The sequence below is a fragment of the Apteryx mantelli genome, chromosome 1 (genome assembly GCF_036417845.1).
Source record: "Apteryx mantelli isolate bAptMan1 chromosome 1, bAptMan1.hap1, whole genome shotgun sequence".
Lineage (NCBI taxonomy): Eukaryota > Metazoa > Chordata > Aves > Apterygiformes > Apterygidae > Apteryx > Apteryx mantelli.
This window is the reverse complement of record NC_089978.1, coordinates 2213647-2236922: the sequence shown is the minus strand read 5'-3', so window position 1 is coordinate 2236922 and position 23276 is coordinate 2213647. Positions and strand designations below refer to the sequence as shown.

General features: G+C 66.0%; 2 protein-coding genes across 2 annotated transcripts in view; one reads left to right on the top strand and one right to left on the bottom strand.

Annotated features, from left to right (window-relative positions):
- Positions 1-7471: 7471 nt before the first annotated feature.
- Positions 7472-13862, bottom strand: STARD10 (StAR related lipid transfer domain containing 10). Its single transcript, XM_067289595.1, has 6 exons — positions 13600-13862; positions 8871-9018; positions 8627-8730; positions 8246-8363; positions 7819-7871; positions 7472-7725 (listed from the first exon to the last, which is right to left on the bottom strand). Exons 1-6 carry the CDS (start codon positions 13759-13761, stop codon positions 7498-7500), a joined length of 813 nt encoding a protein of 270 aa, XP_067145696.1. The 5' UTR covers positions 13762-13862; the 3' UTR covers positions 7472-7497.
- A 3933-nt stretch (positions 13863-17795) lies between these two features.
- The window catches only part of CLPB (ClpB family mitochondrial disaggregase), a 93341-nt gene continuing 87860 nt past the window's right edge, over positions 17796-23276 (top strand). The window contains exons 1-2 of the mRNA XM_067305809.1: positions 17796-17870; positions 21853-21904. Coding sequence (XP_067161910.1) covers positions 17861-17870; positions 21853-21904 — 62 coding nt within the window. The 5' untranslated portion in view covers positions 17796-17860. The remainder of the gene's footprint in view (positions 17871-21852; positions 21905-23276) is intronic.

Sequence of the window (23276 nt, the reverse complement as noted above, 5' to 3'; positions counted from 1 at the left end):
CGGGGGTGCCGAGGAGGAAAGCAGGACCCGGAGCCCAGCAGCCAGGGGAGAAGCACCCGCTCGGCCGGGCTGGCTTCGCTCCCGAGCGCTCCTGCAAGCCGGCGGGCGGCACGGCCGGCGGCGAGAGCCCGGCGTCACCCGCGCCCCGAGCCCCAGGATCCCTCGTCCCTGGCAGCGCGGCGAAACGGGCCGAGCACGGTACCTTGTCGCCGCCGCGGGGCCGCGTCCAGCGAGGCCGCCCGGCGCCCCGCGGCCCATGCTTCCTCCTCCTCCTCCTCCTCCTCCGGCGGCGGCGGCGGCGGCAGCACCGGAGAGGCTTTGCCGAGGGGTTTCTGCCCGCCGCGGCACTTCCTCAAACGCCTCCGCGGCGGCTGGGAACTCGCAGAAAAGACAGCGGCGCCCGCTGAAACCCCTGCGCGCATCGACGCGCGTCGCAACGACCGCGCCGCGAGGAGCCGCCGGCGCTTGCCGAGCCCCTGCGGGACCGACGGAGACGCGCTCCGGGCCGCGCTCCGGGCTGCGCTCCTGGCGGCGTCCGCGCTGCCCAATTTCCTGCCCTCGCTGCCCTTTTTTTTTTTTTTTTAACCCCTTCCTGCCTGCCTAAACGAAGGGAAGACCCACAGTCCGGTGGCGCGGCGGGGACCGCTGCCTCCCGGCCCCCATCCCGGCGGCACGGGCGCCCCGGGAAGCCGGGCTTGTCCGCGGGGATGAAGGAGAAGGAGACGGCGCGGAGCCCCGTGGACCTCCCACCGAAACCGCTGCAGCGTTTCACCTCCGGAGAGCGGCAAAAGTTTCGCTTCGAGAAGGCAAAAGCGTTTCGTTTTCGGGATTTCAGGGCGCAGGCACGGACCGCGCAGATAAGTCGCACGCAGCAGGCCGTAAGCGGCGCTCGGAAATAAAGCTGCATCCTGCAAAGTCGGCAGGCTCTGGGCGTGGAAAAGGCCCTTCCTGCTCCCGGTGTTGTTCAAATCCCTGAACGCGGCGCCGCAGCCTCACCGCGAGCGCTGGCTGCTGCGTGTTGGCTCCTGCTCGCCCAAACCCTCCTCCGCAGGCGCCCCCGGGCCGCCGAGCTCCGCGCGGTGGGAGCTGCCCCAGGCAGCGGCGCAGGGGTGGTCGGGCTGTGCGCAGCCTGTCGGGGTGTGCGTGGCTGATCGGGGTGTGCGTGGATGGAGTGTTCACAGCTGGAGCGTGCACAGCCGATCGGGGTGTGCGTGGCTGATTGGGGTGTGCACGGCTGGAGCGTGCACAGTCGATCAGGGTGTGCATGGCTGATCGGGGTGTGCATGGCTGGAGCGTGCACAGCCAATCGGGGTGTGCGTGGATGATCGGGGTGTGCATGGCTGATTGGGGTGTGCACAGCTGGAGCACACACAGCCGATTGGGGTGTGCATGGCTGATTGGGGTGTGCACAGCTGGAGCACACACAGCCGATTGGGGTGTGTATGGCTGATCGGGGTGTGCATGGACGGAGCGTGCACAGCCGATCGGGGTGTGCATGGATGATCGGGGTGTGCATGGCTGGAGCGTGCACAGTCGATCAGGGTGTGCATGGCTGATCGGGGTGTGCATGGCTGGAGTGTGCACAGTCGATTGGGGTGTGCACGGCTGATCGGGGTGTGCACGGCTGATCGGGGTGTGCGTGGCTGGAGCGTGCACAGTCGATCAGGGTGTGCATGGCTGATCGGGGTGTGCACGGCTGATCGGGGTGTGCGTGGCTGGAGCGTGCACAGTCGATCAGGGCGTGCGTGGCTGATCGGGGTGTGCGTGGCTGGAGCATGCACAGCTGATCGGGGTGTGCACTGCCGATCGGGGTGCATGGATGGAGCACACACAGCCCATCAGGGTGTGCATGGCTGATCGGGGTGTGCATGGCTGGAGCGTGCACTGCCGATCGGGGTCTGCAGCCCAGGCCTGCCCGGATTCCCATCTCCCCCCCTCTCCGCGGCGCTGGAGCCGTCATTACAGACCTGGAAGTAAAACCCAAGAAGGCGAAGCGGGACCTGGGCTGCAGCGGGGAGGAGGAAACGCGAGTCCCTGACTTCCCGCGGGAGCGCGAGCCGGAGCGGGGACTGCTTTGTAGCAGCCGGGAGGCACCAACCCTGCAGCCTTCCCCCGCGCGGGCGCCGGGAAGCAAAGGGCTGCCGAGCGCCCGGAACCGCGGCACCGGCGGCGCGGCACCGGGCTTCGCGCCAGCTTGGCTGTGCAGTCACCGAAGGCGGTGCAGCGCTCGCAGGGCGACACGCGGCGCTCGGGGGCCTCCACTCGCCGCGAAGGCCCGGCACGCGCAGACCTCGGAGCCGGGGGGCGGCTGCGCGCACCCGGGAAGCGGAGATTGTATCGCCCGCGCTGGCTTTCGCAGTATCTTTCCAGTCCTCTTACCTTGTAATCAAAGACCGGCTCTAGCCCTCGCCCGCCCACCTCGGGGACTTGCAAGGCTCACAGCGCCTGACACACTTTCTGCTCCGCATGGAAACCTCCGCCAAAATAGGTCAGGAAACCGTATCCCCGTGCTCCGCGGGCAGGGTTGCTTGCAGCCTCCCACCCCCCCCCAGCTCTCCCAGCGCAGCCGCCCGGCCTCGTTCAAAGCAGGGAGCTGGGGCTGCAGGCGCGGCGGGATGCTCCCGTGCACGGTGGGATGCTCCCGTGCACGGCGAGATGCTCCCATGCACAGCAGGATGCTCCTGTGCATGGCGGGATGCTCCCATGCACAGCAGGATGCTCCTGTGCATGGCGGGATGCTCCCATGCACAGCAGGATGCTCCCGTGCACGGCGGGATGCTCCCATGCACAGCAGGATGCTCCTGTGCATGGCGGGATGCTCCTGTGCACGGTGGGATGCCCTAGCACACAGATGCCCCGGCGCGCAGCGGGATGCCCCGGTGCACGGCAGGATGCTCCGGCGCACAGACGCCCCGGCGCACGGCGGGATGCCGAGGGCTGCGCACCCACGCGCGCGGCGCCGCACGAAACCGCTCAGGACCCTGTTTTGCCTTCCTGTAAGCGGGAAGTGAAAGCGTCTGGGTGAACGCCTTGAGCGCTCCAGCGGCAGCCTGCCAGCGCCGCGCTCCCCGTGCACAGAGCCCCGACCCCGGGCGCCTGCACCCCTGGGGCCTTCGCGCCTCCTCCTCCTCCTCCTCCTCCTCCTTGGTGCACCAACAACCCTGCCGTGGGCATCCCTTAACCCCCCGGCGGGGACGCAGCTCCCGGCCCCGCCGCCGCGCGCAGCCCGGAGCGAGCGTGGGAACCACCGCCGCTCCGGTTCCCGCGGAGCCCGGCCGAGGGCAGGAGGAAAAGCCGCGGCGGGAGAGGCAGGAGCTCACTTTCTAACCTGTCCCGGCCCTGCCAGGAAGCCCCGGGTTATTTTTAGATGGTTTTTTCTTCTCGCCCTCGAGCGTGACGTTCGGGCCGCGTGCAGCGGCACGTCCGGGCCCCTCGCGCGCTGCAAGCCTGCGGGTCGGGCTCGGCGCCGCGGCGCTACGGAGCGGGGGGGGGGGAAAGGCACGTTTTCAACACCAACAACCTCCACTTGTCCCACCATGGGGTCCTGCCGCCCTTACCATACCTCCAAATCGCGGGTGGAAACCGAGCAAACATCTTTTTTTTTCCCCCCAATCGTCTTGTCAGACCCTTAAAGCGTTTCTGAACCGGCCGCCTGAGGAGCCCTGGAAGCAGGAGCCGAGGGGTGGGAAAAAAAAAAAAACAGGGACTTTCCTGAAAAACGGGTTGGTTTGTTTGTTTCTTCTCTCCCCACCCAGTTTTTCCCAAGGCCTCCACTAAGGGAAAACCGGAGGCGAGGTGGCTGCCGGCGGGGAGCGCGTGGGAGCGCGCAGCGGGGAGCATCCACAGGGGCCTCGCTGTGCACGGTTTGGGGAGAAAGACGGGTTTCTCGGGACCGGCCGTGGTCACCTCCTCCCTGCCCGTCCCCGGGCCGCCTCCGGGAGCTCCGTGGGCAGCGCCGCGCAGGGACAAAGCCGCTTCCGCAGGAAAACCAGCACAGCGCAGCCCGGCTCCTCGCCTGACCCTCGGCTGCTCAAGGCAGCCCGGGGATGCTGCGCTTGCACCGTTGCAGTTTCATCTTCGCTGTTTAACCGCTGCGGTTTCACCTCTGCGCTTGCACCATTGCGGTTTCGCCTCTGTACCTGCACCATTGCCGCTTCACCTTTGCATTTGCACCGTCGCGTTTCACCCCTGCGCTTGCACCGTTGCACTTTCACGGCTGCATTTTCACCTTTGCATTTGCACCATTGCATTTCACTTCTGCGCTTGCACCGTTGCACTTTCACGGTTGCATTTTCACCTTTGCATTTGCACCATTGCCATTTCACCTTTGCATTTGCACCATTGTATTTCACCCCTGCGCTTGCACCGTTGCACTTTCACAGTTGCATTTTCACCTTTGCATTTGCACCATTGCCGTTTCACCTTTGCATTTGCACCATTGCGTTTCACCTCTGCGCTTGCACCGTTGCACTTTCACGGTTGCCGTTTCACCTTTGCATCTGCACCGTTGCAGTTTCACTTCTGCATTTGCCCCGTTGTGGTTTCACCTTTCTCCCTGCCCGGCTGCAGCGCGGCTCCCCGGAGACGTCCCCCCCACTCGTGCCACCCCCCCGCAAGCCCGTCCCGGAGCATCCTTGCTCCCCGCGTGCTCGGAGCGCTGCCTGCAGCATCCCCTTGAACGACCTCGGCGCAGCAGGGTGCTGCGGCCTTACCCGCATCGCGGGGCTCCGGCAGCACCCTAAGGCCCCCGGGGAAGGAGCGGGAGCCTCGGCGCTGCTCCCCCGAGCCGTGCACCTTGGAGACCCCCCCCCCCCCCCCGCATCCCGGATCCCACCGCCTACCTGAGCCATGGGCCACCACCGCGACGCCCCTCTCGGCACGCCGGCTCCTTCGGCAGCCCGCCTCACGCCGGAGCATCCTCTGCTCCGCTAAGGAGCCATTTCTTCTTGCAACCCCCCCTCCCAAAAAAAACCTCTCCCGCAGCCGAGCGAGCGTCCGGCAGCGCCTCCGAGAGCCAGAAGCCCTCGATCCCCCCCGCCGCGAGGGTGCTGCCGGCCGCGTCCCGGCTCCGGCGATGCCTCCGCTCCCTTCTCGCCCGTTCCCGCAGGGGTGGAGCGGCTGCCGGCTCCCGTTTTAATTGGGTCCTATTTTTGCTGCCGCTTTTGGAGCGCTGGGGGAGGACGTGCCGCATCCGAACGCGCGGGCTTCGGCAGCCCGGCCTGCACGTGGGACGGCGGCTGCACGCGCGCATTGGGGGGGGGGGATCGGGACGGGACCGGGGCCGCGCGGCCCTCGGCACCGCTGCGAGCGATGGCCCCGGCGGCAGCCGTTTGCAGCTTTGCAGCCGGGGCGAAGGCGTCGGCGGCCCCGGCTGGCACCGCTGCCGCCGCTGCCGCCGCCGGAAAAGCCAGGAGGGAAACTCAGCGGAGGAGGCCGGACAGGCGAGGGGAGCCGCGGCCCCCGGCCCCCCCCGCCACCGCCCCTGGCCCCGCAAAGCCTCCCCGCGGCGGGCACTGACCTGGCGGGGAGGCTGCAGGCGCTGGCTCTCGGCGGCCCGGAGCCCGGGGGAGGAGGGAAAAGCCCTTCCCAGAATTAAATAAATAAAGCGCCGCGCACGGGCCGGCCCCGGCCTGGCTGCTTCTCCTCCCTGGCATCCCCCCGGCATCCCCCGGCATTCCCTGGCATCCTCCGGCCTCCCCCGGCATCCTCTCGGCATCCCCTGGCATCTCCCCGGCATCCCCCCGGCATCCCTCTGGCATCCCCCAGGATCCCCCCAGTATGTCCCCAGCATCCCCCCAGTATATCCCCTGGCATCCCCCTGGCATCCCCCAGGATCCCCCCAGTATCCCCCCGGCATCCCCCCAGTATATCCCCTGGCTTCCCCCCAGCATCCCCCCAGCATCCCCCCAGTATCCCCCCAGCATCCCCCCAGTATCCCCCCGGCATCCCCCCAGCATCCCGCCAGCATGCCCCCAGTATCCCCCCGGCATCCCCCCAGTATATCCCCTGGCTTCCCCCCAGCATCCCCCCAGCATCCCCCCAGTATCCCCCCAGCATCCCCCCAGTATCCCCCCGGCATCCCCCCAGCATCCCGCCAGCATGCCCCCAGTATCCCCCCGGCATCCCCCCAGTATATCCCCTGGCTTCCCCCCGGCATCCCCCCCAGCATCCCCCCAGTATCCCCCCAGCATCCTGCTGGCATCCCCCCAGCATCCCCTCAGTATCTCCCCAGCATCCCCCAGTATCTCCCCAGCATCCCCCCGCATCCCCCCAGCTTCCCCCCGGCTCCGCACCGCCGCGTGCTCAGCGCTGCACGTGCCCCGCGCCAGGGCACCCCCCAGCCGGGGCAGCGCGGGGACACACGGAATTGCGGGGAAGGGGGCGAGCTGCACCCCCCCCCCCCCAAAAAAAAAGTAGCCGTTGAATCTCCTGGCCAGGATCAACCTCCCTGGAAGGAGGATGGAGGCCTCGAGGGCACCGGGATCTCCTGAGCTTCGCGGGAGCCGGCGGCCAGGCAGGCGGAAGGGCTGGCGGCGGGAAGGGGGCAGTGGAGCCCAGCCCTTAGCAGCCACCGGAGAATCCCCGCGGCACGCGAGGCCGGGGGCAGCGAGCCCCCGGGATTGCCGCTTGCGGAGCGGCCCTCGATCCCGTGCCGGCAGAGCGGAGGCTTTCGGCGCCTCCGGTTAGGGGGGGCCGGGAGCGCGCCAGACGCCCCGGCATCGCCAAAGCGAAGCCCCTTCCGCCCATCCCAGCGGGGCTGAGCGCTCACGGCCGTTTTTCCCCATGGGAACATGCCAGGCTCGGGGCAGCTCCCGGTCGCTCCGGTCTCGGCATCCCGGCAAAGCTGGGAAATGTCCCATTCCCGACCCGAGTGGAGCCAGATGTGGGCTGAGACCTGCCAGCTCGTGACATGGCAGACCCCAAAGGTCTGTTGCCTCGCGTCCTTCCCGTTGCCTCCCACCCCGGAGCGAGGCCGGTGGCGTCGTCCCTAATTAGCGCCCGGCGCTAATTGGGTTTGGGAGCTTCTCTGGCACCCTCTGGTGGCACCGCCACCTCGGACGGGCCCCGCTGCTCCCCGCTCCGGGGGGCTTCCCGGACGTGCCAAAGCCCCGGGACGACCCTCACCGGGGCGTCGGGGCGGCACGGAGAAGCCGAGTCACCCGGCGCATCCTGTCGATTCCTTTTATTCCTAAATAGTCTGCTCCGGCACAAGGTACAAAATCATCCCCCCCCCCCCCCCCACGCCGGAGGGGCGCCGGCGGGCAAGGAGCAGCTCCGAAATCCAGATCCAAGGCCTCTAATTCTAGCGTAGAAAGTGTCCGGATGCCGAGCCGGGCGATTCCGGCCAGCGGGACGTGGGGCAGGGAGCTCCCGGGAGCTCTCCCGGCCGGAGAAAGGCAGTTCCGTCGCACGAAGACGTAAGGGAAAAAAAAAAAACAACCCAAAAAAAACCCAAAAATGGGGGGGGGGTTTGCAGGGTTGGGGGGGGGCAATCGCTCAGTTGACGGCGTCGTCGTCGCTGGCCTCGCCGCGGTCGTCCTTGGCCTCGGCCAGGGCGCTCTCGTCGATGTTCTCCAGGGAGTCGGCGTGCTGGATGGAGAGCTCGGAGAGGGCCACGGCCGGCAGCGGGCTCTGCTCCGGGAAGAGCCAGGGCTTGAAGTGCGGGTTGTGCCGCAGCTTCCACGCCGGGTACTTGAGGCAAGCCTTGTACATCTTCTTCATCGCCTGCGACGAAGGCCAGCGTGAGCGGCGGGCGCCCGCGGCCACCCCACCGCCCGTCCGTCCGTCCGCCCGCCCGCCCGCCCGCCCCGCGCTCACCTTGGGCGCCAGGAGCTGCGACGACTTGTTCACCACCCACTTCGGCAGGGAACCTGGCGGCAACGGCGGCGAGAGGAGCCGAGCTGAGAACCCCGCGCGGTCGTGACACCTTTCCGCGCCATTCCCCCATCCCGCTCCCTTTCCGGTGCCCAGGAGCGACGGGGAAAAGCAAAAAGCGGCTTCGAGCAAAATCGGAGGTTTCCGGGCGAAACCGAAGCCCGGGAAGCGCCATCGGGTTGCATCGGAAATGCAAACCCGGAGTTTCCTCCCGCGTTGCTTCCCCCTTCCGCCGGCGCGGAAGAAAAACCGGTATTAAGATGCGGGTCAGTCTTCCCGCTTTCAAAGAAAGGAGGGAAAAAAAACCCAAAATAAAGCATGCGTTTTGTTAATAATAAAGCACCGGCCCCCCCGTCCCCCCCCACGTTACCTTTGGGGTCCACCTGCGCCAGGTAGGTGATGCTGCAGCTCTTGGCCCCCTTCCCCTCCACCAGGTAGCCGGTCTGGATGGACACCGCTCTCACCATGTCCTTCCTGGGCGGATATTTCTGCGGAGAAGGGGGGGGGGAGGGCAGCGTCGGTGCCCGCCTGGAGCGGAGCAGCCCCCCCTTATCCCCCCCCCCCGGCCCGGTGCAGCACCCTCTCCCCAAAACCGGGGACCCACGGGGGTGACAGCGTTGATGGGCTCCAGCTTCTCCTGCCCCATCTTCTTGCAAGCATCAGGTGGCCTCGGTCCAAGCCCCCCCCTCCGAGCTCCGAATCATCCCGGTCCCCCCCCCGCCGCCGCCGCCGCCGCACGGCCGGGACTCACGGGATGCTTGACGGAGTAGTTCATGATGATGTAGTCGGTGCCCATGGGCAGCCAGGAGCGCAGCGTGATGACGTCCCTGTTCTTCAAGGGCTTGGGGCACTTCCCTGGGGACAGCGGGCAAAATTGGGGAGTGGGGAGGGGGGGGTGAAACACCTTCCCTCCCAGCCGTGCAAGCCGGACCAGTGCCACGGGAGCTGCCGGGCCCTTTCCACCCCCCCCCCCTTCCCGGTCGCCCCCCGCTCACAGGCGTAGTAGCCCACGTCGGAGTTGACCGTCAGCTTCCCGATGTCGAAGGTCTCGATGACGTTGGTGTCCCACTTCTTGCGGTACTCGATGTCATGCAGCACGTCGTAGAGCGTCTCCGCCGGCACGTCCTTGCACTCCATCCTGCACTGCAGGGGCCGGCGGGTCAAGGAACCGCTCCGGGCGCCGCCGCCACACCGCCGGCACCCGCGGCACCCACGCTCCTTGGCGAAGCCCCAGCGACGCGCGACCTCCCCCGTGTCCCTCCCGCGACGAAGACGCCCTCGTTAACGCTCGCTTTCTGCAAGCCCTTGGCCCGCCGGTGGTGGCACGGTGCCGCGGGGGACGCGGGAGCCGGGCTCCGACTCGGAGCAGGGAGGCAGCGGCGCCCTGAATCCCGCGGTTCCCACGGCCACTGCAGTCAAGGATGCGCCTACGGAGCTGTGTCCTCCCGGCGCGCAGTAGCACAGGCACTTTCATCGCGTGGGACCGACCGCTCGTGTCCCTCCGTCACCAGCCCGGGGGCGCCCGGCGGGCGGGGGGGTGAGCCGAGTTATCGGGCCTCAGCAGGACGCGGTGCTGGAAAAGCCCTGCCGCTCGCGCGGGGACGCCCCGGAGCAGCTCGTGCCAACCCCCGGCTCCCTTTCCTCCCCGTGCTCAGGTGGGACCGGCACGGCAGGGCATCGCATGGACAGGGCACCGCACGGATGGGGCATCGTACGGACGGGATGTCACACCAGTGGGGCACTGCACAGACAGGGCATTGCAACAACGGGACATCACACCAGTGGGGCATCACATGGATGGGTCATTGCATGGACAGGGCACCGCACAGATGGGACATCACGCTGGTGGGACATTGCATGGACAGGGCACTGCATGGACAGGGCACTGCACAGATGGGACACCACACTGGTGGGACATTGCAAGGATGGGGCATTGCATGGATGGGGCACTGCACGGATGGGACACCACACTGGTGGGACATTGCATGGACGGGGCATTGCATGGATGGGGCATCGCATGGATGGGGCATCGTACGGATGGGATGTCACACCAGTGGGGCACTGCACAGACAGGGCATTGCAACAACGGGACATCACACCAGTGGGGCATCACATGGACGGGTCATTGCATGGACAGGGCACTGCACAGATGGGACATCACGCTGGTGGGACATTGCATGGACAGAGCATTGCATGGATGGGGCACTGCACGGATGGGACACCACACTAGTGGGACATCACACGGGTGGGACATCACACAGATGGGACATTGCATGGACAGGGCACTGCACAGATGGGACACCACACTGGTGGGACATTGCATGGATGGAGCATTGCACAGATGGGACATCACACTGGTGGGACATTGCATGGATAGAGCACTGCATGGACGGGCACTGCACAGATGGGACACCACACTGGTGGGACACTGCATGGATGGAGCATTGCATGGATGGAGCATTGCATGGACAGGACACTGCAACACCCTCCAGGGTTTCCATCTCCGCCGGAGAGCACCGGCTCCGATCCGGGCAAGACGGAGCGCCGCGGCTCCCACAGCAAGCGCCACCAACCCCTCGCGGGCGCAGGGCGGTGGGAAAGGCAGGGAGCAGCTCCATGGCTCCCCCGGGGCCGGCTGCCTCCCCATGGTGGTGGCGGGGGGCCGGCACGGAGCTGGGGGCACCCGGCTCCAGCGGCGGCGCAGGGAGCTCCCGCAGCAGCAGCCTCGCCGCTCCGCTCCGGAGGCTCCCAGTAACCATGGCAGCGAAAGCATCGGAAAGAAAAGGAGGAGAAGAAAGGAAAAGCTGCCGTCCTCGGCAGGGGCCGCGAGCCGGGGGGCTGTGCAGCACCGGAGCTGCCGTGCCGCCCTCCGGATGCTATTCCTGCTCCGGTCCTCCGCTGAGCCTCGCTCCGCAGCCGGGCCGGAGCATCGTGCCGCCGGCAGGGCCGCCGGCTCCCTCCGTAACGCCGCCGTGCCAAAGCCGCCTCTCCCGGCCGCTCCGGAGGTCTGAAATCAGGGAGGAACGGGGCGGCGCACCCCCAGCTCCGGAGCCGGCACGACGGGAGCGCCGCCCGGGAGCTCCCGGCCCTGAGTCAATATTGACTCTGGCGTGTGCCAGGAGAGGAGGAGGAGGAGGAGGAGGAGGAGGAAGCACGGCCAAGGAGAGGTGGAGGGCGCGGGGCTGCCGCTTTTGCAACGTTTCCCCGGCTCGGCACGGATGCCGTAGCCCCGGACCGGAAAAACACGAGCGGCGACGGGCGCAAGCCGCAAGCCGGCAGGCTCCTATCGGACGCGGGGCAAAAAGCAAAGCGAAATAAGCGCGCGGGCGGTCGGATAGCGGAGGGGCCGAGGGATGATCGGGATGCGGCCCGGAGCAAGGCTCTCCCGGCCCGCGGCGGGATGGTGAAGGGAGACGGCGGCGGGATCGCGTCTCGCCGCCGAATCAGCCCGCGCCTGCGTGGGGCCCCAGCGGCACAAACCCGCTGCGTTTCCAGGCTCCCGGGAAACAGGTCGGACGAGAGCTGCATTCCTAATGGCGCCGGGAGGCGAAAGGGGAGGGGGGGAGCACGGCGGGACGGGGCCCCCGGCGCTCGGCTTTCCCTCGCTTACGCAGCGGCGGAAAGGAAAAGAAAGAGAGAGAAAAACCCGACAAATAAATAAAAAACACGGAGCTTTCGGCAGGTCGCTCACAAAAGCCCGAGGAAGAGCGGCAAGATGCAGGATTCTGCAAAACAGGGATTTTGCAACAGGGAGAGGTGGCGCCCCGCAGCCCCCGGCACGCTGGGAGCTCCCGGCATGTCGGGAGCGCAGGCGGGGGCCGCGGCGGTTCCCGTCCCCGGGGACTGGTTTCCCCGGCGGCGCCTGTTTGTGCTGCCGGGGCGGAGCGGCGCCGGAGCAGGCCGCGGCAGCACGGCATTCCGGGTGCTCCAAGGGCGCTGCGACCCCGCTGCACCGGCGCCAGGCCCGGCAGCCCCCGGAAAGGCAACGCAGCTGGTGGCATCCCCGCTGGCACCAGCGCCGCACGCTCCCCCGTTGCATCGCTGCCGGTTGCCGGCGCCGTCGGAGCCCCAGATGCGGGCGCCTGGTGCTTCCAGCCGCTCCGGTGTCCAGCGTCGGAGCGCTGCGGCTCCCGAGGCGGGGGGGGGTCCGGCTGCTCCTGGTGCCCGTGTCCCCCCCCCCCCAGGCGAGCGTGGGAGCCAGGCGGTGCCGAGGCCCCGCAGTTCCCGCTCCCCCCCCCCACCGGAGCCATCCTTGTCCCCAGGGTCCCCCCTTGTCCCCCGGGGGTCCCCGCTCACCCCGGGGGTCCCCGCATGCCCCAAAGTCCTCATTCGCTCCCGCTCGCCCCCGGATCCCCGCTCGCCCCAGGGTCCCCACTTGCTCCCAGCACCCCCAGCTCACCCCAGGCTGCTGGATCACCCTGAGGTCCCCACTGGTTCCTGGATTCCCGCTTGCCCCAGGGTGCTGGCTCACCCTGGGGACCCCGCTCGCCCCCGGATCCCCACTCACCCCAGGGTCCCCACTTGCTCCCAGGACCCCCAGCTTGCTCCAGGGTGCTGGATCACCCTGGGGACTCCACTCATCCCTGGATCCCCACTCGCTCCAGGGTCCCCACTTGCTCCCAGGACCCCCAGCTTGCTCCAAGGTGCTGGCTCACCCTGGGGACTCCACTCATCCCCGGATCCCCATTTGCTCCAGGGTCCCCACTTGCTCCCAGGACCCCCAGCTTGCTCCAAGGTGCTGGCTCACCCTGGGGACCCCGCTCGCCCCCGGATCCCCGCTCACCTCAGGGTCCCCACTTGCTCCTAGGACCCCCAGCTCACTCCAGGGTGCTGGCTCACCCTGGGGACCCCACTCATCCCTGGTTCCCCACTTGCCCCAGGGTGGTGGCTCGCCCTGGGGACCCCACTTGTCCCTGGATCCCCACTCGCTCCCAGGACCCCCAGCTTGCTCCAGGGTGCTGGATCACCCTGAGGTCCCCACTCATTCCTGGATCCCCACTTGCTCCACGGTGCTGGATCATCCTGGGGACCCTGCTCACTCCAGAGCCCCCACTTGTTCCCAGGACCCCCAGCTTGCCCTAGGGTGCTGGATCACCCTGAGGTCCCCGCTCATCCCTGGATCCCCAGATTGCTCCAGGGTGCTGGATCACCCTGAGGTCCCCACTCATCCCCAGATCCCCACTCGCCCCGGGGGGCTGACTCAGCCCAGGGTCCCCGCTCACCCCCAGGTACCCACTTGTCCCCAGGGTCCCCGCTCACCCCCAGGTCCCCACTCGCCCCGGGGTCGCCGCTCGCCCCGGGGGTCTGACTCAGCCCGGGGTCCCCACTCACCCCCAGGTCCCCACTTGTCCCCAGGGTCCCCGCTCGCCCCGGGGTCCCCGCTCGCCTCGGGGTCCCCGCTCGCCCCGGGGGGTCTGACTCAGCCCGGGGTCGCCGCTCGCCCTGGGGTCGCCGCTCGCCCCGGGGTCGCCGCTCGCCGCGGGGGTCTGACTCAGCCCGGGGTCCCCACTCGCCCCGGGGTCGCCGCTCGCCGCGGGGGTCTGACTCGGCCCGGGGTCCCCGCTCGCCCTGGGGTCGCCGCTCGCCCCGGGGTCGCCGCTCGCCCCGGGGGTCTGACTCGGCCCGGGGTCCCCACTCGCCCCGGGGTCGCCGCTCGCCGCGGGGGTGTGACCCCGCGCGGGGTGGCCGCTCGCCCGCAGGCCCCGCGGGGGCGCCGGGGCTCACCTTGATCTTGTGCAGCGAGCGCTCCACCTCGAGCAGCTGCACCCAGACGGCCAGGCCGCCCTTGCTGTAGGTGAGGCTCCAGCCCGCCTCCGCCTCGCACTCGGCGCGGAAGTCGCGGAAGTCGCGGTCGTCGGGGATCTGCACGCTGTCGCGGGCCGACATGGCCCCGGCGCGGGGCGCGGGCCCGACGGAGCCGCCGCCGCCGCCGCCGCCGCTGTTGCTGCCCTACGGCGGCATCGCCGGTGCGCGGCGCCGCCCGCTGCGCGGGGCCGGGCCGGGGCTGCAGCTGGGGCCGGGGCGGGGGCGGGGGCGGGGGCGGGGCGGGGGGCGGCCCCGGAGCTCGGGGCGCTGCGCCGCCCCCGGCGACGGGACCCCGCGGGGGCGAGCGCGCGCGGTGCACGCGCCTGGGGGGGGGGGGCGCGCAGGGGGCACACGCGCACGGGGTAGGGGGTGGTGCTTGCGCGCGCACCTGCACCCCCCCACACACACACACACACGCACACGGGGGGCACGCACACGCCTAGGGGGTGGTGCATGTACGTGCACGCGCACCTGCACCCCCCCCCACACACACACACGGGGTGCACGCACACGCGTGGGGGGTGGGGCGTGCACGCACACGGGGTGCACGCGCACGCGTATGGGGTTGTGCATGCACACACGCGGGTGCACGAGCACCTGCACCCCCCCACGCACGCACACGGTGCACACGCGTGGGGGGTGGGGCGTGCACGCACAGGGTGCATGCACATGGGGTGCACGCGCACGCGTAGGGGGTGGTGCTTGCACACGTGCGCATGCGCGTGCACCTGCACACCCTCCCCCACGCACACGGGGTGCAGGCACACGCGCGGGGGGTGGGGCGTGCACGCACACGGTGCACACGCACACGGAGTGCACACACCCACATAGGGGGTTGTGCATGCACACACACGTGCACGTGCACCTGCACCCCCCCCCACACGGGGTGCATGCACATGCATGGGGGGTGGGGCATGCACACACGCGCGTGCGCATGCACCTGCACACACACCCGCGCACACGGTGCACATGCACACGGGTAAGTGCACACGCACGCGTAGGGGGTTGTGCATGCAAACACAGGCATGCACGCGCACCTGCACCCCCCCCGCACACGGTGCGCACGCACACGGGGTGCACACACACGCGTATGGGGTTGTACATGCATTCACACACGGTGCATGCGTGTGCATGTACTCACATTCCTGCACCCACCCACGGTGCACACACACACACGCGCACATGTGCACAGGTGTGCACGGTCTGTACACCTGATACGCGCACGCACAGAGCCGGTGCGCACACACACTGCTTGTACAGGCACACGCACACCCCTCGCCTCGGCAGGCACACGCGCAGGTGCACGCTGACGCACAGGCGTGCACGCAGCTGGTGCACGCGCAGGTGCACGCGCAGCCCCGCACAGGCCCGGCTGCTGCAGCGTTTCGGAGCCCCGGAGTGGCCGGTTTCTCCTGCCAGGAGCCGCTGTTGTCGGATAAATGCCTAGCAGGCGGTTTTCGGAAAGGCCGGGGCTTCCCAGCCGCCTCGGGAAATGCTGCAGACGAAGGACTCCTTTCCCTCTGCTCGGAAGCGGGAGGGGAAGTCTCTTCCCAGCTCCCGGTGCCCTAAATAACCATGTCAACGAAGGCCGAGCAGCGCGGCGGTCGCTTAGCGCAGCAAATCGAAGCCGTTCGCGTCGGCCGGAGGTTCGCGGCGAGGAGGGTCGTTATTGCACCTCCGCAGCTCCCTTTCCAGGAGGGGCTGCCAGTCTCATCCGCACATTTCCACACTCGTCCTTTGGGTGATGGTCAGTAGCTCTCCGACGGACGGAAAGCAGATAGGTAAAAGCACAAGCAACCAATTTCTTTTATTTTTTTTAAGAAAAAGCTAACCATGATTTTTTTATAATTTTTTTCTTGCTTTTCTTTTGCTTGCCAAAATGCAACTTAGGGAAAGCTCAGTTTAAGCAACCAGCGGCTCCGGCGAGGTCCGGAGTCCGCAGGTTAATGCGAACGCGCAACCCGGCTCCCGACGGCCGGAGCTTCCTCTGCAAGAGACAACGGTGCTTTTTTTTTTTTTTTTTTTTTTTTAGCATCAATTTTTAATAGCGATTTTCTCCGGCTAATGCAGCTCGCCAAGCGCCCCGTCAGCACCGTGAAACCAAAACGGGAGTGCAAAAAAGGCGGAAAGGTCGGGTTTCCTCCTCGATCGGGGAGCCCGCCGGCGCTCAAACGCTGCTGCACCCCGGGAACGGGAATGAGGCGCTGGGGCTGCAACTTGTCCTGCATCTCGTCCCTAAAATAAGCGTTTTTTCGCTTTTTCCTTCTTTTTAGTGCTCGGTGTCTTCCATACTACCCAGATGCTTTGCTTGGGTTGGGCGGCAAGTTGCTCTTTGAAGCTCTCTGTCTCGTGAGGTTGCTCCTGCTGCGGGCCGGGACGAAAATGTGGCCTCGCCGTCCTGCCGGCATCACCGCTGCCCCTGCGCTGCTGCCTCCCGGCACGGCCACGGCTGCCTGGGGGGCACCGGGCACCAAGGGGAGAGAAAACCATGGTATGGAGCAGGGAGACCGTGGTACGGAGCAGGGAGACCATGCACAGTGCAAGGGAGACCATGCATGGTGCAGGGAGACCATGCACGCAGCAGGGAGACCATGCACGGTGCAGGGAGACCATCGTATGGAGCAGGGAGACCATGCACGGTGCAGGGAGACCATCGTATGGAGCAGGGAGACCATGCATGGTGCAGGGAGACCATGCACGCAGCAGGGACACTATGGCCCCACAGCAGTGCTGAGCCACAGCTGCACCCACCTGCGTGTGCAAACACAGCAGCGCCAAGCCCTCCTGCGTGTGCAAACACAGCAGCGCCGAGCAGCAGCTGCTCCACGTGGCTCCCCAGCGCTAGCCAGGGTGTTTGCTCCCTCCCACTTTCCTGCCCCGGATAAATTACCGGGATTTCCCAGGAAAGCAGCAGGGCCGCTGCGGGGGGGGGGGGGGGGAGTTGTCTGCGTGTCTGCAAGCAACGCACGTGTGTGCAAAGGGCAACCGCCTGGCCTGCCCCAGCATGGGTACTCACACGTGTGCACACCTTTCTGTGCATGCATGCACATGAGTGCGTGTGTGTGTGTACGTGTGTGCGCACACCTGTCTGCATGCATGTGTACAAGCACACGTGTGCACGGGTTTGCATGTGGGTGCAACCTGTGTGCATGCACGTGTATGTGTGGAAGCGTGTACGCACACCTCTGTGTGCATGCACATTAGCACACGGTTTGTGCACACTGCTGCTTGCATGCATGGGTGTGTGCACACGGGTGTTTGTGCACCTGTGTGTGTGCGCTCGGGCAGGGCCGGGCCCCGCAGCCCCACGGGCCGGCGCCCCGGCAGCGGCGCTGCGGACCCGGCCAGGCCCCGCCACCAGCCGGGGGCCGGGCGCGAACCCGCGACGCTGTGGCCTCCACGTCGGCGCCGCGCTGCCCCCTGCCGGGCGGCGTTTCCCGGCATGCTGCGGGGCGGGGCGGGGCCGGGCATTGTGACAGCGCCCCTTGGGGGCTGTAGTCCGCAGCGCCGTCGGCGGCGCGGCGCGGCCCGCGGCCGAGGACTACAGCTCCCAGCAGGCCGTGCGCGGCGTGCCCGCGCCGCCGACCTCGCCGCGGCGGGCTGCCGGCAGCCGCCATTTTGACTCGCCCGCCTCAGCGGAGGGGGAGGGGGGGAAGACGCGAGCGGCTGCGCCGCGGGGAGGCGGGGGACGATGCTGGCCGCCCTGGCGTCCCGCCCGCCGCCGCCGGGGCTGGCGCGGCTCCTGGCAGCGCGGCCGTGGCCGTGGCGGGAGGCCTGCGGGGCTCCGGCGGCCGCGAGGGCCGAGGGGGCTGCCGGGCCGCGGCAGCTCCTGGCGGCGGCCGCCTGGGGGCGCCGCGAGCCCGCGCCGCCGCGGCAACAGAGCGCGGCGCTGCTGTGGCGCGGCGCGGCCGGCAGGGGGAGCCCGGCGGCGGGGCCGCTCTCGACGGGGCGCCCCGCGGCGGCCGCGCCGGGCCTCGCCGGGGCCCCCGCGGGGGAGGCGGCGGCGGCGGCGGGGCTGCAGGCCCCGGGCCTTGGAGGAGGCCCCGCGGGTGCTGAGCGGCGCTGCCGTCGCGGAGGAGACGCCGGCGGGCGCCGGAGCCGAGGTGGGAGCTGGCCCCGGCGAGCTGCGCTGCCTGCCGTCGCCGCCGCCGCGCTGGCCTGCTGCTACGCCAGGGACCACATGTCCAAGGGTGACTATTGCTGTCGTCGTCGCCGCGCTGGCCAGGCCGGGGGGCGGCAGGGCGCTCCGTGGAGGGCTCGTGGCCTTTCGGGAGGGGGACGGGGCATGCGGGACGGGGCCTGGGCCTGAGGGTGCTCTCCGGGGGAGCCTTCTCGATCCCTAACCCCGTGGTGGGTCCCTAAGCCACGAGGGATCCCTGAAACGCTTCTGCGGTGCGAGGATAACTGCGCTTGCATTCACTGCCGAGATAAAATAACCGTATTAACCAGGTGTTAACCAAGCCAGATAAATAATTCCTTCTCTCCTGTTGCTTGCCAGCTGGGGCGCTGGCCCCCGCGCCGCTCGGAGCACCGCAGAGCTCAGTCACCCGGTCGCAGGAGCTGTGGGTGTTTGCAGGCAGTCTGTGTGCACCCGTTCCGCTGCCGGATGCGGGCTGCTTCGGTTTCTCTCTAGGGACCGTTCTTCCATGTGCGCTGGGAGAGGACCTGCCTCCAAGGCCCTTTTGGGGAGGAAAGCTGTCAGGAGAGGGTTTGAGGTGTAGCGAGTGTCAGGTTGCCTGTTCGCCGTAGCGCCAGCTTTCTCTGGTCCTGGGGTTCTCTGCTGTGAACCTAAGTTAGTTCAGGCACTTCAGGCAGATACGAAGGTTTGGGAGTCGGGAAAGGATTAAATTACTGCTCTGATAAACGCAAGGTTTTATGATTGAGTGGTTCCTACGTCCACCCCCACAGTGGGAAGTGGCACTTGGTGGGTGGCCACTAGCTCTCGTTTCCATACCATTAGTGTCCCTCAAAGGCTGACGTGTGCGTCTGAGTTGAAGCGCACAGGACAGACCCCGTGATTTGTTGGGGCAAGCTGCATGCTTTCAGGCTGACGTGTAACTGTGGGTTTGGGCCACAGCAAGTCTCGTATTCAGCATTCATGTAGCTTTTTATATTTTGAAGCACCCAGGGTGCAATCATGGACTTGGCCTCTCCACCTCAGCCGGGAAAGCTGTTTTTATTCCCTTTGCTTTCCTGCTGCAGTCCAGAAGGAGCCTGAGCGGCCTCCTTGGTGTTACTGGACAAGGCAGCGTTGGAGCCTAGACCCACCAGCTGCTCTGCTCTATTCCAGGCGCATGGTGTGAGGGGGAGTGTTTAAGTCCCTGGTCCTTTGCTGGGTGCAGGTCAGGATCCAGGATCATTCTGCACTTTGGAAGACGAGGTGGTGCGTGCGTGAGGTGGGCCTTCCCTTCTCCGTGAACCAGTGCTCACTGCCCTCCGGTTAGGGGATGGTGACAGTGACTTCATCAGCTGGCGTGAGCACAGGCCTGGGAAAGGAAGGGCTGCGACTTCGGCTCGAAACTGCTCCGCTTACTCACTCGGTGGTTTCAAGCGTGTCCGAGGTTGGTTTCTCTGTGAGTAATGTGCACAGAGTGCTGCGCCGGGCTGTTTGCTCGGTTACTCAGGATGCTTCACTCGTTATGGGAAGTCTTGTGCAATCAGCGCGTCTACTTAGGAAAGTTCGGTGACACCGAGGCCTGCCTTCGTTGTAGGAGACGGTTCACAGACTTGTTAGCGTGCAGCCCGCTCGGATCGGGGCGGTTGTCATGTGGCCGTGACGGCAGCATAGATGACAGAGCCGTGAGTGCTCAAAGCCCAGCAGCCCGGAGGGCGGGGAAGCAGGTTGGACCCTTTCCGGGAGAGGACAGTGAGGTATGGATGCTGCCTGCTTGCCGCTGCAGGAGAGCAGTCAGTGCGTGGCCACGAGGTGCTCTTCAGGCCTGGAGAGCCTCTCTGAGCCCTGCGGCCGGGCCGGGCAGCTTCGTCACGGCTGTCCGGAGGAAAGCAGCAGCAGTCTGATCTGAGAGAGCTCCCTGGGCTGGGCCGCTCTTCGGAGAGCCTCCCCCTGGTTCTTGCTTTGAGGTTGGGTTTGGGGAGGCTCCACGTTGTTCCTGGGCAGGTACTGGAGAGATGCTACAAAACTTCTTTACTGAGAGGGTGACAGAGCACTGGAACGGGTTTCCCAGAGAGGTTGTGGAGTCTCCATCCTTGGAAATATTCAAAACCCGCCTGGACACGGTCCTGGGCAACGTGCTCTAGGTGAACCTGCTTGAGCAGGGGGGTTGGACTAGACGATCCCAGAGGTCCCATCCAACCTCAACCATTCCGTGATTCTGTCATACGCTGGACCTGAAGTCCACGTTACAGTAACTCAAACACCAAAGGTTGTTTGGCTCCGAGTTTGCCCGTGTCTCAGGTGGAGCTGTGCGGCACAGGCTGTGGCCTGTGCGACTGTGGGTGCTCTGCTGTGGGGGCTCAAGCCAGCTAGCAGCCGTCGGCTCCCCGGACAGCCCCGTGAACGTACCCACCGCTCCACTCTGACACAATCAGCCCGGCGAGCTGTCTTTGACGGCACGCTGCCGAGATAAACCTGGGGTGCCCACTGATCTCCGTTTTCCTAGTAAGATCAGGATCGATTAGTGCTGGAAAACTCTTAGTTTGGATGTGCATCTGCACTGATGACGTTCCTCAGCCCAAAGAGTTATCTGCAGCGTGCTGACGCTGTTGCTTGCTCGTTCTGAAGCACCGGAGCAAACGTTGAGATTCACAGTGTTGCTAGAACCTCTGCAACCGGAAAGCAAACAACCGGCTACTCGGATTAAGCGGTAACCATTGCCTCCTGTCCAGCTGTGGCTGTATGTTAGGGTGTCCAGGCACCATGGGGAATGGGGCGGGCAGGTCGGAGAGCTGTGTCTGTTGGGGCTCCTGCCTAGGTTAAAATCCAAGGCAGAGGGCTGAGCCGCTGGCGCGAACGCCTGGAAGAAGGCGAACGAGGCTTGAAAGGTTGGGGATTGAGAAGAGAGCGCCCGGAGGTGGTAAGAACTGGGGAGAATTGTCCCAGCTTCCCAAACGTCTTGACGCAGCTGTTGCCTCTTGCGCTCTTGTAAAGAAGTCCTGCTCCTCCAGCAGCTCTGTGCTTAGAGATGCAGCAGGACGGATTTGTCAGGAGGCCGCAGCACCGCTATCGCACGTGGCGTCCGCGCAAACTGCTGGGTTGCTGGCTTGCAACACGCTGTGCTTGTGGGGAAAAGGAAGAAATCTTCTTTTTGGGGGGGTGGCTTCGTCTTGCTTTGAGGTCGTGGCTGGAGCGTTAGAACTGGGGTGCTGCCCTTACCCTTTTTAGCCAGGAGATGTCATTCTTAGTCTTCCATGAGGCACTCGCTGGCCTTGTTCTGCTGTCTGGAAACCCCTGGCTGACGCTGTGGCTGCCGTGGGTGACAGTGCCCTGTGATGCCTGCTGGGCGCAGGAGGCCACAGTTTGCTTTTCAAGCACGGGAGAAGTCTTTGCTTCTCCAGCTGTTCAGGCAGTTGCTTCCTTGCTGCAGCCCTGCGCAAGCAGGAGGCCGCCACTGGCTCGTTGAAAAAGCCCCAGAGCCACAGCAGGGTCCTTTCCCCTCCGCTCCGGTCTTAGCTTTTTGCTAGACTAGTGCAGTGACACCTTCTGAACCCAGGTGGGCTGCGCTGGCATGCCCGTAGTCAGGATCGCGGTTAGTTTCCTGCAGATACGGGTGATCCGCGCTGCTGCCCAGGGGACTCTGTCACGCAGCATGCCGGGAGCTGCTGTTTCTGCTGGTTGAACATCTGTGTTTGAACTGGGAGCGCTGAGGAAGGGACCTGTGCAACCAGGCCAGGGATTCGGCTTGCTCAGAGGCTCCCCCACCTGTGTACTCTCGACCCCGTTCCTGTGCCCCATGCCCACGTTTGGAGAGCTGCTATTCAGCCCCGTCTCCCCCAGAGCCTGACACTAGGGCTTCCAGGGAGGCTGGGGAAAGTTGGCAAGCGAGTAATTTTGAAATAACTTGGTTTCAGAAATAGATCTTCCTAGCCTGCGTCGTTTGGTAAGAGCACAAAGCACCTGCCGCCTCTGCAGCAGCGGCCTGCCCCGTCTCCGGGTTGTTAAGCACCTATGTATGTTTGGTACTAACTTGCTTTCTCGCCTGTGTCTCTTTTCAGAAGATGCTCTGCTGGAAGCCGCAAGGATCAACAATGTTTCTGAAGTCGACAGGTGAGTGGCCTTTAGAGACGTGCGAGTGAACGCTGCTGCTGCCGACGGGTAGAAAGGTAGGAAAGCTCTTCCGGCACGCGGGGAAGGCAGGGGTGCATCGCCGGTACCTGCTGTGACTCTGCACGGCGTCTTGTTTGCGTAGGCATTTGGTACAGCTCTTGGGATAGATAGGGCAGCGGGGGCTGACTGCCCCCACGCCTGCTCTTTCGGCTGCCTGGTTTGGGGTTGTGCTGTGGCGTCACTCCGGAGGTGTTTAGCGGTGTTAAATTCTCCGGGGTGTTAACAAGTGCGTTTCTCAGGTCCGGCGTGCGACCGGTCTCTGGGAGGCGTGCTTGTTCTCTGCTGCTGCGGCTGTAGCTCTGCAGAGCGACTTCGCTTGGCACAGGTAGCGCCCAGGATGCTTTATGAGCAGCAGGGCTGCATTAACAAAATACGTCTGCTGGCAGGGCAGCGCTGACCTCATCTGCAGCGAGGGCCGGGGACTTGATTTGGAGCTGGCTGCCCAGCAGGGCCTGGAAAGGATATCGCTGGGTGCCCAGCAGTCAGCTGATTTTGGAGAGCAGCAATCTGCAAAATGCAAAGAGCATTTTACAAAGCTCCTGTGAGATGCAGGGCTCAGAGAATGTCTCTTCACCAAAACCAGTTTCTGTGTGGGGACAACAAGCGTCATCAAAACACAGGGCGGACAGAAACGTCTGAGCACCAGGTAGAACTTCTTTGGCCGTTCCCTGGTCTCTCTCAGTAACTCTGTGGTATTGAGGTCTCCCGCTCCCCAGGTGGCTGCCCTGAACTGGTACAGGATAAACATTTTTTGATAGCTTGAAAGCTTGTGTAGGATGGGAGTGGACGTTGCTGCTCTCCTGTGTTCACCACACCTGATGTTTTGTGTTTCTAGCCTCTCCCACCCGGTGCAGCCATCCAGGGAGCTCTGTGCTTGGAGCCGCTGTTCCTGCGTGCTCCCGCAGCAGAGGAGAGCCCTCCTGGCCTGCAGCCAGAGGATGCTCCTTCCATTCTCTGGGATCTCAGAGGAAGCAGCCTGCCTCTGTTGCACCCTGGGGCTGAGATCTGGCCTAGATCAAGGGCCGAAGAGGATATTGGTGTGCAGCTAATTGGCACATGTGTTCTGCTGCTCGTAATTGCAGGAAGCCGCTGCTTAGCGATGGCTGGGTGATTTGCGAGCCTGGTCAGGGACAGCAGCGACAGGGACGCTCTGTGCTCCCTCCGTTAATGGCAGGGCTGGCGGCTGCACGCAGTCCAGCTGTGCCGCGTGCTTGCTGCCGCCGCTTTTGCATCTCTGCTCTTTCCTTCCCGATCCCGCTCCCGCTACCTGTTGTCTCGGTGCCTGCCTACCCCCCGCAGCATCCCCCTCTGA